This window comes from Cololabis saira, chromosome 5 (genome assembly GCF_033807715.1).
Source record: "Cololabis saira isolate AMF1-May2022 chromosome 5, fColSai1.1, whole genome shotgun sequence".
Classification (NCBI taxonomy): domain Eukaryota; kingdom Metazoa; phylum Chordata; class Actinopteri; order Beloniformes; family Belonidae; genus Cololabis; species Cololabis saira.
Window position 1 is genome coordinate 22698294 of NC_084591.1, and position 17403 is coordinate 22715696.

A 17403-nucleotide genomic window follows, 5' to 3' on the forward strand; every position below is an offset into this window, starting at 1 on the left:
CGGCCGTGGCTCCAATCGGAAGGTCACCGGATCAATCAAAAAGCAATATGTCAAAATGTGCAGGGAATATCACAGCTCTCATTAAAATATTACGCATATTAGCAATTACCAATTACCAATTGACTTTTCATGTGCACAATATGAAAAGTCCTATTTCCTATTGAACACTACAGAAATGTATGTTTTTACTGTTAGCGAGAAAGTATTTTTATTTCTTCCACATTATAAGCACCTTTTCATCCATCCATTTATCTATCTATTCCCACTTCTTCTCATTCAGGAGCACAAGGGTCTGCTGGCATGTATCCCAGTTGTCTTGCGGCAAAAGGAGGGGTCACCAGTTCCATGTAAAGTCAATAAAAGCAGAAGTTATGGAAGCAGGTTTTTTCCAGTAATGAGACTGTCGTGAGGAGATAAAGTACAGCTTTGTTACGATGTCTTCCCCGAAATGCAGTGTCAGTGGGTTTCAGTGGAATATCCTGTTTAGAGCTACAGGGAGCGTTAATGTCAAATTTCATCACATTTCCTATCACTTTTAACCCGTTTGTTGCCATTTCTAGAACGACTCCCTGCTTATAAATTTGGTAATTGCCAAAATGCAAATTCTGACAGAGCTACAAGTATTTTAGGTGCTGAGAAAAAGAAAGTTATAAGCATGAGAAGATGAGAAATAGTCATCTAGGTTGTGCTCCTATCAAAATACCTAAGTGCTATTTTGCTGAAGTCCCCCAAAAAAGGAAAAAAAGTTATCATACTTTCATAGTCAAACAGCAAACATGCCCGCTCAGTTTAGTCCATTTTCTGAGGGATCCAGTAACTCACACACACACACACACACACACACACACACACACACACACACACACACCTGCCTACACATACATGCACACAGAAACATTTCACATTTATTTGAGCTGCGGCCGAGAGTAATCAAAGCCAAAACCACCTACTCATCCTCCAATATCTTGACACCTCTTTGTTTCTCACATTCTCCGCTATTCATCTACTCTTATTTATGTTCTCACCCACCGCCTCTCTGCTCACCTCCCCCCTCCTCTGCTTAACTAACAGCGGTTTATCAATTTTACTGGCATCTGAGGACCGACGCAAACGCTGCTAAAACAGCGCTCCTTCAGAAGACGATGTTTCACCGGTATTAGTGCTGTGATATCTCAACTTAACTTTCTTTTTATGTGACAAAGACACTGAAGTTGTGACAGCTGCATAAAGAAGCAACAGTCCCAGCTCCTGGATGACCCTGTTTGATGAGCCCCGAATAGACCGCCATCGACATACTTTGGTATCATACGTATGTATGTTTTTTATCCAGGCGATGCGTCAGTCCGCTGCGAGCAGCTGGACCAGTTGCTTCAGTGGGGGGCCGAGTTTCGCCAATCCTCGTCTCAACCACCTGAGGGAGAGAAGGTGCTGGACGACCTGGTGGCCTTTGATGTCATCCTGGGAGACCTCAACTTTGACAACTGCTCTTCAGGTATGCGATCCTTCAAGGCTGCATCAAATCACATCCAAATCACATAATTTATAATTGATCCACATTAGTTCACTCTCTCACAGCACAGATAGAGGCTAGATGCACAGAGCTAATATTTATCAGTGAAAAATAATAAGATATTAAAGATATTAACTGTTTTTAAATTCAAATTCACTTCTTCTCCCATGATGGAAAAAATATTCAACTTAGTCCTGACTCTCCTAAAATCCACAACCATCTCCTTTGTCTGGTTCACAAGTTTTTGTATCTGAATGAACTTTGCAAAGTGTCTAAAAGTATGAACTGTATCGTTTTTGCAGATGATACAAATTTTTTTTGTTTTGGGGACCAGTTACCTGAAATTATAGCTACTGTTGAAAATGAGATGAAACTTGTAAAGAAATGGTTATCTTTAAATATAAGTAAAACAAAGTTTATGATTTTTGGGAACCGTAAAATAGATAAGGTAGTTAAATTGAGAATAGAAGATACAGAAATAGAAAGGGTGTTTGAGACAAAATTTTTAGGTGTCATCATGGACCATAAATTAAATTGGAAGATGCATATTAATCATGTCAAATCTAAATTAGCTAAATCAATAGCCATATTATACAAGGTAAAAGATATGTTGAACCAGCGTGCTTTATATATTTTGTATTGTACTATGTTTATTCCCTACATTACATACTGTTTAGAAATATGGGGGAGTGCATATATTACCCATACTAAACCGATCTTTATTCTTCAAAAAAGAGCGGTAAGGATTATCACAAAATCAAGTTATAGAGAACCATCAAATGAACTATTTATTAAATTAAGGGCATTTAAATTTATGGATTTAGTGGAATACAAAATAGCATTGATAATGTACAAAGTGTTCAACAGATTGTTACCTAGTAAAATTGTAAGCATGTTTAAAATAAGAGTAAGTAGATATGAGCTTCGAGGGAAACGTATGATTGAAAAACCAAAGTCTAGGACTAAAATTAAAGATCAATGTATTACTGTAAGGGGAGTAAATATATGGAATGCACTTGATGACAAATTGAAAATGTGCCAGTCGATTCATGCATTCAAACGTTTGTTTAAGTATAATGTGTTTGAAAAATATGAGGGATCCAGTAGATGATACTATTACGGAATTATGTTCGGGATTGTGTAAACAATATGATTTATTTTTTTTGTACTATGTTTTGTATGTTTGATCTGAATAAGTTGATCATGTGAGAAGGGTAGGCGTAAATAAGCAATAGCTTCAGCCTATTCCTTTTCGGTTAGGTCTCCTTTTTTTTTTATGTGAACTAATGCTTTCAGTTGGTGTCTACATTAAGAATGACCTGACCGAAATAAATATATTTTCATTCATTCATTCATTCACATTCAACATGAGATGATTGTTCCAACACCAGTGCCATAAAACGGTCCACCAGTTCTCTGGACTCAGTCTCTTGTCCATCATTGATACACATGACAACTGCAGGGTCATATGAGTATTTCTGCAGATGACAGGACTCTGACTTGTACTGGAATTCTGAGATGTACAAAGTGAAGAGAAGGGGTGAGAGTACAGTCCCCTGTGGTGCTCCTGTGCTGCTGGTCCCCTGGTCAGACACACAACCGTTCAGTCTCACAAACTGTGGTCTGATTGTCAGGTAGTCTGTAATCCAGATGATTGCGGAGGCGTCCACCTGTGTCTTCTGGAGTTCCTTACAAAGTCCTTCAGGCTGGATGGTGTTGAATGCACCGGAGATATTGAAGAACATGATCCTCACAGTACCACCTGTATCACCAAAATTCAAAATGTCTATTTCTTGTTGTGGCTGGACCTGTTCCGTCATGCCGACCTGTTCCTACCCAAAATCCATCCTATAAATTGCAAAATCCCTTTCATCATTCATACGTGTTAGAAAAATACCTTCTATAGTCATAGTTCCACACACTGGGTAAATATGCTGACATGGTTCACTTCCAAGTCAGTGTTTTATGTGCTGAATTAATGCAATAATGTAATATACCTCAGCCCAACCACCATAGGATGTGTCATCGATCTTTTGTCACACAAGTCATGGGACTTTCCACTTTGTTGATCATGAAATAAAAGTTGATGATCCTTAGGTTTGATTCCTGTTTTTGTATAAATTTGCTATCATCAGTGCACCCCCAACAAAAAAAGGACATTTGATGTATATCTCCCAGAAGCTTTGACAAAGACAACAGTATTTGACACCCTGAACAAGAGCACTATTTAGACATGCACTGATTCAATACTGGCATTGTTCGAGTGATGTGGTGTTACCCCTCCAGACAAAATGTGGTGTGTTTTAGGCTGAATATTTTCATAGATTCAGTGCTAGACTCTTGATGGTATGCACATTTCCCCCACTGTAATGATTTACTGTGACCTCATGCTAAAATGTACCCACCACTTTATTTACAAAGTGGCATCCCCGGAGGTTAGGCCATACAAATACAGAATAGTGTGAGCAAACAAATTATTCAAATGTATTTCTTTTTTTTCTTCATAAAGCCGCTTTAGGAATAGTTTGTCCTCATTCATCATTTTGTGTTGATAAAGACAGTAAATACTTCCACAGCTGGGTTAGAAAGACCTCCTAAAAGAAAACATGTAGCTCTGCTGACAACTTTTGCAAATATAGCAACATCCCCACAGGAAGAATTGTGAACGGATGACTGTTTTGCCATATTCTGACAAAATTGTGTCCGTGTGTGTGTCTGTGTGTGTGTTACTTTTTCCAGAGGACAAGCTGGAGCAGCAGCATGCACTTTTTACTCAATACAAGGACCCATGTCGCCTGGGGCCAGGGGAGGACAAACCATGGGCTCTGGGTAAGAGCACACATACGCACAAATACACACGTTTCCCAGACATCCTTCCCTGGTAGTAAAATATTGATGCATAAGCATATAACACCCTCTGAAACAACAATGCTGTTATGGTAAGAACATTCAGGAGTGATCCATATTAATACAGCAACAGCAGATGAGAGCAGACTATAATCTGGCTCTGTCCAGCTAAATCGGGAGGCATCCGCTGTGTGAATTAAAATGCAGCCAGTACAGCAGGCTGATACACGGCATTAGTGACGCAAATACTGCAGGGTTTTGGTCTGGATATGAAGCTTTATTTAGGCCAGCAGTATTTCAGGGTGTATGCACAGGACAGAGCGAAAGGGCTTGTTGAGAGGAGGGCTTATTCATCTGGACAGGGATATTTTTTGCGTGGCAAGCTGGAGGAGCAGCTCTGCACCTCCTGTGTCGTCACTAGGGACAGGAACTGATAAGATATTTTTACGGTTCCAATTCCATTTTCGATTGTGCTTATCGATTCGGTTCTTTATCGATTCTCATTTGGAAAAAAGGACAATAAAAGGTTGATTAGCGTCACCAATATAACATTTTTAATAATAATAAATTAAATATTCTTCTGTAGAAATTAACAAAATACATCATAAATTATTCTGTGGCAATTCCACGAGAATGTCTAACATTTTTCTGATAGAAATTAAAATTCTACTTCTTTTTTTTTCGGAATCACACGAGCATTACAGCAGCATAACATAAGCCTAACAACATTATATCTCTACTGCGATCCATTTCTTTTTCTTTTTCTTGCAAACAGAAAAAAGAACAAAAACATACACAAGGGGTGTTTTCATTAAGATGAAGAGAAAAAAAACAAGAACTTTATATAAAGACAAATGGGTAAATGAAATACATCTCAAACAAAAGCAGGGCATCTCAGGGAAATATAACTGTTATAGCTAGGAATGACATGCTCGAGCAAGCAAAGATCTTGAAATGGTGTTGTTATGATGTTGATTTTGCTCCTAATCAATTGGATGGCACCTATAAGAGATGGGCTAAACAGGGATTCTCCTCATACTGCACATTTTTCAACCAGGCAACACTAAAGAGCTTCCAGATGTTGAAAAGATTACATGGTTTAAATAATAAGGATTTTTTTAGATTTCTTCAGGTGCGCCATAAACAATATTATGGTAATAGGCCAGAAAGCAATTGAAAATAGCTTATTAAAAGTATTTATGAGTGCTTGCAGTGATGATTCAGGGCTTAAAGTCATATCTAGACTTTACAGAGGCCTTCAGGAGGCTAAAACAGTCAATATTAATTATGTTAAAATGGGACAGGGAAACCAACAGCTGCCTTTCAGAGGATGTTTGGATAAAATACTGTGAATTCCAATGGAGAATATCACAGTCAACTTCATGGAGATCTTTTGGCTGGAAGTCTCTTATTAGATATTTTATTCCTCCTGCTCAGAGCTGTCACCATTCAGGCTCCTCCAGCTGCTGGAGGTTATGTGGCTCCCAGGAGAACAACCACTACCACTTGTTTTGGGCCTGTCCAAAAGTAAATGCTTTCTGGCATAAAATCCATTCAGAGTTAGCGATGATTTTTGGGTCAGACGTTGCTTTTAATTGGGACAAACTTCTTTTTGGGTTTGTGTACACTATAGGTGCTTTCACACCTGTCCCGTTTGGAGCACTTGTTCCGGAACTCTTCTCCTTGGGCCGCGGTCGCACATACACATGAATGGAGTTGTGTCGGTTGCTGTGTCGATTATGTTCTCACTCCAAATAAAAAAAACGAACGGCTTCAGGTCTCAAATGGAATCGGGCCGAGACGACCTCTCCTAGGTGATCTCAGCTCGCTTGTTTTGTGCCGCTTCCGAGCGCGATTGCTGTGTTCATATATACCAAACGTTCCGATCTTTAGGGGGAAACGCTCCCTGTTCCCGAACAACTGCTCCAAACGGGACAGGTGTGAAAGCACTCTAAAAAATGTGCAATTCGGGCAGGGTTTGCGCAGCGCAAAAAGCAATCTGGGAAGATTGGAAAAGTTATAAAATTCTACTTTTTAAAAGGATATATGAGCTGAGCACTCAAAAATAAAACTGTCAGCCAGTGACAAATCAAAGTCAAATCAAATCAAACAGTGTATTTTGCAAACCTGCAACCCTAACCCTAACCCTTTGACGAAATATCCGCCATGTTTACTACGCAACGTGCGCAATAACGTTATTCATGCCCACTGGAATCGAAAAGGGAATTCCAAGGAATCGGTTCTGAACAAGAACCTGTTCTCGATTCCCATCCTTAGTAGCCACCATTACCCGTTAGTTTGGATCAATGAATCAGTAAAAGAAAGAGGGGGATAATACTTCCACAATAAACACAACTGCATGTCCAGAAAAGGAAAGACAAAGGTCGAAGCTACACATTGAGGAATCTACAGTCACCGTCCTGCAGATCTTTGTGCTGCGTTAAACATAAGAGCGATGGAAGGCTGAAGGGAGTTAAAGTGTCTGAAAGCTTCCACTCCCAACTGGCATGTCACCTCCCATCATGCATTTTAGTTTGAACAACCAAAAAGCAAGTAATTGTGGCTTGATGTTTTATGGGATGTTGGTGGAACTTCTGTGAGAGAAGATTCATTATGTTCATATTCAAGCCGAGAGGAGGTCGCATCAATCATCTGAATCAGGGCAAGCATGCGTACATGTGTATTTCTTCCGAGTTGGCCTGCGAACAGCAGCAGTTGTATGTAGCGCAGAATTCCTACCTGACACCTCGCCGTCTTTATTTAACTGATCTAAATCCTGCTTGTAGCCTAGCGGAGAATGTGCTCCGCACATCAGACGCCCACTTCTCATGAGAGCCCCGAGCACTCATGAATCAACTGGCGTAACGTCAGAGAGATGCGCTCTTCATCTGGAGTGTTTTAACCACATTTCCCAGCCTACAGCTTCACAGTTTCCATGTCTAAAGTATCTCTAAAGTGTTCATGTCTCTCTCTCTCGCCGTTATATTTCTCCCTGTATTACAAAAGCTTGTGGTCTGAGGGTTATAAAGGCAGATATGAGCTTTGAAGAATGCATGCTGATGCTGTAAGGAGCACTTTCAGAATAGCTCTACTGGAAGCAAGAAGCTGGTTGCCATAGTGAGGGGGGTTGTAAAGCATGCTCCAGATCGATAAATTGGGTGAATAAACAGTTTGCTTTTATGTAAGTGCAAATGAAAAACATGGACTTGAGACGGTTGGTAAGTGCACCTATATGACCGTTTGTTCCTCAAGCTGCTCAAAACCTGCCGTTTCATTTAAATTACAACACGCAGCCAAATGTTGTACTTTTCTAATCTCTTCACAAAAACATTGTATTATAAACCCTGGTCGGATTTCTTCTGTTTACCGGAGATTCAGTTGTTCATCAGAGGTTCTCTGATTGGCTACTGAGACAAGTTGAACTTCACATTACAGTTCATAAGTATTAGTTACATCAGAAACATCTTACAAGCAAACAGTTTCTTTTTTCCTCATTCTTTCCTTTCTTTCTTCTTGTGATCTTGAGATAAAGTACAAATACATCCAAATCATCCTCCAGATGCAGAATTAATTGTGTGGTGGTGATGCAAATTTTATCTACTTTACAACTTTGTTAAAAGAAAATAAAAGGAAGACACAAATATGTGGTATAACATGAACCTAGATTATAAAGCCTGAAAGTATTCAGAAGAGTTTGACCCCCTTTGCCATTCTCTTTCTGCACTCCTGTGTGTGCGTGCGTGCGTGCGTGCGTGCGTGCGTGCGTGCGTGCGTGCGTGCGTGCGTGCGTGCGTGCGTGCGTGCGTGCGTGCGTGCGTGCGTGCGTGCGTGAACTCACCGTTCTGCTGAAGGTGCAGGTTTCTGGCGGTGTGGGAGGAAACACACACAAGCACAGGGAGAACATTCAGATTCCACACAGAAAAAGATGGGATTTAAACCAGGAACCTTCTAGCTGCGAAGCAACAGCCCCGACAACCGAGTCACCAAACTGCCCGTTAGCATGTTTCCTAACAGAGAAACTGCATTCGGTCAGCGTTCAGCTCCTGATATTCAGTTACCACGTAGGTCTGCAGGTTATCTTTGTGGGAACTGATGTATCTTCCACAGACAGACATGTTAAACAGTTGGCCAGTGGGGTTCCTTTAGCTTTGCAGTGATCGGTATGTCCATGGGCTGGTTTACCCACAAACCTGCTCTGTCATGTGACACAAATGAATTATAGTGGCAAACCAGAGTGGAAACAAAAACAAGCAACCATCATAGATGAAGCAATTATAGATAAAAATGAGAATAAGGCTCAGCAATGTAGGTGCATCCATAACTCTTCAGAGAACACTATTTCATTTTTTCCTTTTCTGTGTCATGTTGTTTTCTCATTTATTATTTTTAACACTATTCCCGAATAAAAGAGTAAGGTTGCCCAAAAAGACCTGAAACGTAGCGTGTTTATTTAGTGAAACCATAGCTTTTCCTCACCCTTTCCAATATAAATGTAAAGAAATCTCTTTTAAATACGCTCTTTTATAGCTTTGCAATGAAATACATGTCCTGACTATAATGCAACACTCAATTACTCTTCAGGGGTTAAAAAAACTATTTGGAATTTTTCGTGGATCATTTGAATTTTTTTCTTTTTAGAAATCAAAATTAAAAGCAAAAACCCAAAATTCACCCCCTGGTGCTACTGTTCTGATAATTTGTAGATTCATGAAAATTGTCCCTGAGATGAACTACAGACACTCGCCAAAGACAATCTGTCCACAGCAAGAGGTCCCTGCCACAGCTGCCGTGTGGGCAGAGATGCCAACTCGATGATTTACAGTTTAAACAACCAGAATGACGCGGAGATAACTGTGAGGCGTCCAATCCAAGGGAAACCTCTGTGTGTCATTGAGCTGATGAATCCTGCTCCCACAGTGAATATCTGAGGGAAACACACACATACAGACACTGTGACGTTGTGGTGTTGATCCACTGTGTGTCTCTGCCACCACTTTAACACACGTTGCTGTGCCATTTCACAGGAACTCTGCTGGACCCCAGTGGCCTTTACGATGACGATGTCAGTTCACCTGAAAGTTTACAAAAGTGAGTAATGCATGCGTCGACAAACTTGTTCATCTCTTCACTGATGGAAATGAAAAGGTTCTGTAATTATGGTAAATTTAGATCCGACCCTTCTCTCACTGGCTGACTAAAACCTGAATCTGGGAGAGAACTGTTGTTGAATGTCAGAGATCTTTGCATTTAAAACACTCGTTTTGGTCTTATATATGCTCCAAGGCTCATGTCCACTCGGCTGATATGAAGCGAGCCCGGAGCTTTGGGAGCGTCTGCTCCATAAATTATGGTCTACCGCTCTCTGTTGATTTTACACAGCTTCTGTAAACAGAGACGTTCCCGTTTTATTACTTTTTATGACGTTATGTGTTTAACGCCCTCGGCTCTCTGGTGTGTCTGAACGTCCACCTGCTGTGTGCCTGTCAGGCTGATGGAGAACGAGGACGGGAGGAAGGAGTATCTGGTGTTTCCTCCCAGCAAGAACCAGTGCCCTGCCGGCGGTCAGAAGGGGAGGAAGATCCCCCTGAAGGGCAACGGGCGCAGGATCGACTACATCATGTACAGCGATGAGGGACTGCCGCAGGACTGGAAACTGGTATGTTTCAGGAGGGATTCCTGGAAAAAGATGAGAAATTTGAAACATGAACAGTGAACTGAAGGCGCAATCTAAAAGGAAGGGGGATGAGGTGCCCTGGTGATATAAAAACAAGAATAAATCTTGAAAGAAATGTGCATAGATCATGGCTACCCAATCTCTCCATGACTGTATTTTCTCTCAAACCACGGCCACCTGCCGCCACCTTGTGGCACAACACAGATACCAACCCACCGTTCCAGCTGAAGCCTCTCAATCATTTATAAATTCAGTTTTGGGCTTTTTTTTTCTTCCTTACAGTAAAAAAATGTCAGAACAGACATGTTTCCAACCATGTTTTCAAAGGTTTGATGATGACCAGATATTAAATATGAATACTGCTCTATGAATTAATGCCAATATTGTTGTAATAGGAGTGTTTATAAATCTTTTTATGGTTTTAAATGTTTGAGGGAGCAGCGATGGTATCAATATAATAGAAATGGCGGTGAACGCATTTTGGAAAGTACAATCGTGTTCTGTAGCCTCGAGTTGTTTGTGATTGTATTACAATGGATAAGTCCCCGCAGTTCCTAAAAAGAAATACCAGTGAAGTGACAGACAGCAGTTTTGGAAAGGCCCGACTCTAAATCTGTTTACATCAGACAGCAGGGTTGTGCTGATGGAGATCAAGCTCAGAAAGGCTTTTCTCGCGTCGGAGTAGGGGAAGTCTGCTGACACACAAAACAGAGATTCACTTCTGTACAAGTGTTTTTCTCTGTTTTGTTTCCTTCAAACAAAGAACAGTAACATTACTCCAAACTCAACAACAAGCAGCTCTGATTAAATCACTTCACTGAGGGTCAATTAATAAAACAAACTTTAAAACATCTTAAGTCATTGAAATATCTAAATTGAAATGTAGTTGAAGTGTAGAGTTATGTAAAAAAAAAAAAAAAAAAGGAAAGTACACAGTTGTAAAATGTATGTCCTTTTACAAGCTAATGAATAATGATATGTACTTATTTTGTCACACAATTTCTACATGTTGTCTTTGCTTGTGCTAAATACATGATATGGTAAATAACTAACCGATAAATACAAGCATAGTAGAACTAACAGGAATGTATAACAGATAAATGTGCAATCAATAGAAAACACTTGAAAAAGCTTTTCGTTTAAAATCTTGTCTGTTTGTATTTTATAAGTAGTCATAAAATATATTGAATGATGCAGTTATAAAGTAGTATTAAAGTCTCAATAAATGGTTGCAACGTTTTATATTTCTTTAAATGTAGAGGGCACTAATGCTCACATTTTATGCCAAAATGATAAAGGTTCGATTTGTATCAATCGAACATTTGAAATGGATTGAATCAGGGGAGGAGGGGTGGCAGTGGAAGTAAATGCCTCAAGTCGTGGATAGAAAAATGTGTTTTTAGCACCTTATCCTAAACTGTCATTAGCCCTTTTGTTTTCTGATATTTTTCATTTCTGATTGTTGACACCTGCTTCTTATTCAGGCCAGTGAAAACATAAAGTCACAGGAGAAATTGGTGACTCTCTGACATTTTTCTCTGACAAAATTACAATGTAGTAGTTTAAATATTAAAGACATGCTGGAGTTTTGAATGAACTGTCTTGAATGAAGCTGTGATGGCGTTCTGACGACGTCTCGCTTCTTGTCCTTGTCCTGCAGGATATCGAGGAGTTCAGCTTCGTCACCCAGCTGGCCGGCCTCACCGATCACCTGTCTGTCGCCATGCGACTGGCGGTCTCTACAGGGGAAGAGGAGCCTTAGTTTGAGCGCCTGAGTCTTCACTTTTGAATACTGCCATGGAGGAGCAGGTGACCAGGAAGAGAGGGAGACCTTATACGTTTACAGAACCTGAACAGCATGAGGGGAGCTTGAAGGGACAGCAAGTAGATGGGTGAATCGGTGGAGGAGCACTCAGAGGACTTTCAGGAGGACAAGGAGAGAGGAAGCAAAGGAGAGACACGAAAGAGAAGGACATCTGGATGGAGAGGAGATGTGAGCCAGGGAATTCAAATTAGGAAACCAGGAATAGATCCTTCTTCCTGGGTAAAACATCCACATTTACACAGACAGGAAAATCCAAAACTGTGCCGACCACTGGACACTGACTTGTTGACTGTTGAGTCTTGCCTGGCCTCTCCCCCGAAACTCCCTGTTGAATCAAATCCAGAAGGTTTTATTTATAGTAAGTGTTTTATGTAGCTAATACACAGTCTCCTTTTATCTGACCTGTTTTATCCCTAGTATAAGTAAGATTTTTAGCAGTAAAGTCAGATTATTTTTGATGATTCTAACTTCAGGGACAATTGGGAGGTCGCGTTTAAGGAAAACGCATAATTGAAGTGAAGAATACGGCTGTTGACTGGCCTTTACACTGACCGTCTGTGTCTTTGTGTCGTGCTCCTCCTTCCTGAACAGCTATTGGTCAGTTCTGCTGTCAGTCATTCACCTTACTGCCCCACATCAGTCCCAGGAACATCAACAAGTGTCTTTCTTTTCTAAAAAAAAAAAAGAAAAAAAATTAAAAAGATTATAAATGAAAAAAATTATAAAAAACTAAACACGTCTTTCTGAAAGGAGAAAAATGAAATACAATTTGTATTGTCGTCCACACCAATTTTTATAGGCCTGTTTAATACTAAATGGTATGTTTCTAAGAACATATGTTGTATAGGAGACAAGAAATCAACTGCTTGGAGCATGTTTTTGAGCCATGACTGGTGACATTTGGGAAATCCTTTTTTTGGAGAAGCTTTGCTGATGCAAAATGGGAAGAGATTTCAGTTTACAGCACTAATATAGCAGCTTGACATTAGATGCCTCAAAGAGCATTTTGCTCTGAAACACACTTGTGTATCTGAATACTGTTTTGGCATTTGTGCATGTGCAACACCCCATGATGACACACAAAGGCATGCACAGAAACTTGAGGATTTGTGTAACACAGGCACGCGGCTGTACCCATCTTGTACAGCGGGCTGCTGGGGGACCGAACAAACCCTTTGGTTGGTTGGATTTATTACCGATCATCATCACCACGTGTCTGTGAGAGTAGATATTATCAGCATGTTAGCAACAAATCACTGTAGGTTTCTGGTTAGAAAGCCATAGTTGTATTGTGAGCATGTCTTATTGGCGCACAGACGAACAGGAACAGTATGAAGCCCAGCTTTTGGTTTGAACACGAGTCGTCCGTCGCTGCAAAACCTCTTTTTTTCCCGTAACTTTTTAAACACGTACAAGTTTGAAAGAGTCCCAAAGATTAACACAGCCCACACACAAACATACACCCAGAACACAAATGCATAATGAAGTATGAAACTACTTAGCAACACAAACAAAGTGCAAACAAACGAACACAAAAGCGTGTTCAGACTGGGATCAAGGTGAACGTATGGTCTTGCTATGAGAAGGAAAATCTCGGAAATAATGTTTTACTTTCTTTAAAAATGACCATATATTTACAGTGCAATTAAAAGTATGTGAACATTTCAGAATTAACAGATTTTCTGCATTGATTTGCTGTAAAATGTCATCAGATCTTCATCTTGGTCACAGTAAACATGCGATTAGGCTGATAACACATTAATAACTACAACGTCTTTGCCTTCACTGAACACACTCATTAACCATTCACAGTGCTGAAGGACAAAGTAAGTGAACCCCTAGATAAAATACTTCAACAAATGCATTGTAATGCAAGTCTGTAGTCTTGATAAAACACTATCAAGTATTGAACGTGCTGGGGAGTCTACACGAGGGGTAACCATGGTTACACAGGACTTCAATGTGCTCCAAAACAACCAAAACAAAATGTTGCTACATCTGTTAATTTTGAGAAAGGGCACAGATGTTGATAAATGTTGTGTGATGCACCCTAAGCATCAAAGTAAACCCCCCAGAATGGCTTCACAAACAGAAAATCCTCCTTTTGGAGGACCCCAACCTCAAGAGAGCTGTTCACTTAAGAGATCCCACAAAAGTGTCCGAGATAAATCAGTTCATTAACATGAACTCTTGAACACTTTACTGCCAAAGGAAGTTCAGCCAGCTATAAACCACAAAAAGGATTAAGTGCTGATTTTTTGCTCACCCTTATGTGCTGTGTTTTTATGGTGTGTTCAGTAAATTACAAGAAATTCTACTTCTGGGTTCAACTGAAGCATATGTTGTTTGTCTATTATAGGCTTAGATGAAGATAGGGTCAAATTTTATGGCAAATCTGGAAATAAAATAGCTCCAAAGTTTTCACATAGTTTTTCTTGCCATCCTAAGTATTTTTGGTTCTTAAAAAAACTTGAACACTTGAAACTACTCTGTTTTTCTTTGAGGTCACATCAGTTTAAAGGTATCTTTTGAAGACTAGATTTCATATAAATTAAGGGTTTCAATTTCTTGAAATAAGATGGTCAAAACATTACATTTTGTAAAAAAGTTCACCTGGAAATCGCAAAAATTGCCTTGAAGCTGAAAAGAAAAACTTTGTGGCTTGGCTTTATTTTTTACATTTTTTTCTTTGTTTCTTTCTTTTTGTGTGTGTGACACTGACTTGTGTGTATGTCACGCTGGATGGGCATCATATATTGTGGCGGCAGATTCGTGAGTGTACAGAGATTAGCCTACAACTTTTTGAATATTAACCCAAGATAATTCTATTGTACTAACTGACAACATTCAAAACAACCACGCAGACCATGGTGTCAGACTGGAACTGGAACAGTGTAAAGGAGGGTGTGTAGAAACTGAAACCGTTCCCTTTTTCTGTTTGGAGAGCTTTCAAAATAATATAGTAGTGTCATTTATATATGAAAACCTAATTTTCTGACATTAGTCAGATAAGTGAAAGATGATATCATGTTGGTTTGGTTACTGTTTTTCCACCAGAACCATTTGTACAAACAGTGCTAAACTGTCATTTTGTAATTCCTAAACTTTATTTTTACTTTTTTATTTATTTTTTCAATAAATAGAAATCAGCATAAATAGCTAGAGACAATAACGTTCAATTGTAATAATTAATAAATTGGGACTTAGATCAATGAAAATGGCTGCACAGTTGAATTGTTTTCTAAGAATTCAGTGAAATTATATATTACTTTTCAGGCTACTTTCTAATGTACCCTTTTCTAACACTGACTAGTAATCTTTAAAAATGTAATTCTTAAACAGAATTTATTTCCAATGATAACTAACAAAGGACTAAACTTGAACTGTCAAATATAGACAACTTAGAAACAGACACATGATTGTGTCGTCTGCAGGGTCACTCCGTTTAAACAAGGAACAAATAAAGGCAGGTTTGCTTAAAAAAGGAATGTATTTCTGAGCAACAAGGGATTAAAACAATGTATCAAAGGTGAAGCAATGAAATCAGAGAAAAATGCTCCAGATTATCCACACCGGGCAGTTTTCTGATGCATCTCTGAATCTGTGACTGTATTAAAACTAAAGTAACTGCAGAGGAATTCTTTGAGAAATTACTAGCCAAGTCTTCACAAGCAATTGCTTGTTTAACAAAATGCATTAAAACAGCCAACTATCTCAGTTTAGCTGTTTTTGTAAGCATTTAATAGTGCATGGGAGAAGATCCACACCATTATTATTTCCACCTAAATCATCAGAGTACTATGGACACATTGTGGTTTTGTTTGAGCCATTCATTCTGTTTTCTCTAAGGAGTTCTGTGAAACAGTCATCAATTCAATCTAGTTCAGTCAGGTCAATTCAGTTCAGTTCAGTTCAGTTCAATTGAATCCAATTCAATTGTGTTCAATTCAATTGAGTTCAATTCGATCCAATTCAATATAATTCAGTTCAGTTCAATTAAGTCCAATCAGTTCAATTCAGTTCAGTTCAGGTTCAGTACAATTTAGTTTATTTAGAGCCAGTTTGTAATCTACTGATCACTTCCCACCTCCCGTTCTAATATGTCAGCATAAAAAATTCCAGTTTCATGGGAATCATGGATCGTCTTCGTGCTCTTTTCAGTCAACGTGTGGCAACAACCAAAACGCTGTTGCATATCTGTTTCAGAGATGTCTGTGAAACAATCTTTGATTTGTTTTTCTCTGAATAAAATGTGCAGTAGAGAGATAGTTTAACTTTCCAGATACTGTTGGATTTCCATGGTCTGCGTGGTGAACAATGTTTACAACTGTTTTGTGACTATCTGCTACTATCTGTTTATTGATGGCTTGAGGGGAGTGAATCGACATTTCTAACACCAAGATGTGTGTTCATTTGGGAAGCTCCTTGTGTTATATTTTTCAGTAGAAATACTGATCATAAGTACAGCTGAAAGACTGTGACTGTGAGTGTGTGTGTGTGAGTCGAGGCCAGAAACATACCTGCTGTTCCGATATGTATGTTCAGTTGTCTGTTTCAGTTCTTTTTTTTACATAGTTTGACTTCACGGGTCACCTGGCTGCTCAGTCACACTCTGTCTCTGTATGACTCATGTATTATGTTAATTATGACAAATATATTCTTCTTATTAATAAGATCTGTATCTTTTCTTCACGATGTCTTTCTTTTGTGCTATAAATCACAACTCATGTTTTTGATGTGAACAAATGAGAACAAATCCCAGAGTATTTGAAAACACAACAGTGAATGGTGCCAGTGTCCCTGAGAATCTGCTCAGCAGGTCAACAAGCTGTGGAAGTAGAGCTGAACCCAATGTAGAAGTTTAACAACCTTTACTTGTTTATTACACAAAACTTGAATACCACAAAACAGTTCATTTGTAGACACGAAGAGAAAAATATCAGGACTGTTGTTATGCGCCATATTTTGAAAAGCTTGAATGTGGATGCCAATATTTGTATAAACAAGATTGCTTTTTATCTAACAAATTGTTTTCTGCATATGTTTGATATAAAGTTGAGTTAAGATGTAAAATTAAAGTTCTGGCATAGACCTGGGACAGATTCACAAAGATAATGTGCATTTCAGCTGCTCCAGTGTTAAATTAGCAAATAAGTGGGTGAAGAATTAAAAAAGCTCAAGTGATATTTCATTAAAGCTGCATTCATTTCATGATGGGAGCCACTTTATACTATCAAGTATGTATTGCTTTTGTTACTGAGCATATGACTGCAGGTGAGTGATATGACAGCTCAACTTGAAACCACTTTTTGTTTTTTTAGAAATGCATGCTTTTATCTCAGGCTGGTGATATCTTTGTCACAATCAGTCTCAATACTGTCAAAGCATCTATTTATTTGGCTAAGATCATACACATTTGGTAGATGTTACTAGCAAAAGATTGCAAAAAAGTAAAAGAAGGCCTCCATCTATACACCATATTTTGGTTTCATTTTTGTTCAGTAGGAGGAAAGGCCGATGAGTTCTCAGTCGTCTATGCTATCATCA

General features: G+C 39.1%; 1 protein-coding gene across 2 annotated transcripts in view; it reads left to right on the forward strand.

Annotated features, from left to right (window-relative positions):
- The window catches only part of smpd3 (sphingomyelin phosphodiesterase 3), an 85441-nt gene extending 68414 nt beyond the window's left edge, over positions 1-17027 (forward strand). For both annotated transcript variants that reach the window (XM_061721227.1, XM_061721225.1), the window contains 5 exons: positions 1331-1492; positions 4250-4339; positions 9382-9445; positions 9845-10013; positions 11692-17027. In XM_061721227.1, coding sequence (XP_061577211.1) covers positions 1331-1492; positions 4250-4339; positions 9382-9445; positions 9845-10013; positions 11692-11793 — 587 coding nt within the window. In that variant the 3' untranslated portion in view covers positions 11794-17027. The remainder of the gene's footprint in view (positions 1-1330; positions 1493-4249; positions 4340-9381; positions 9446-9844; positions 10014-11691) is intronic.
- The last annotated feature ends 376 nt before the right edge of the window (positions 17028-17403 follow it).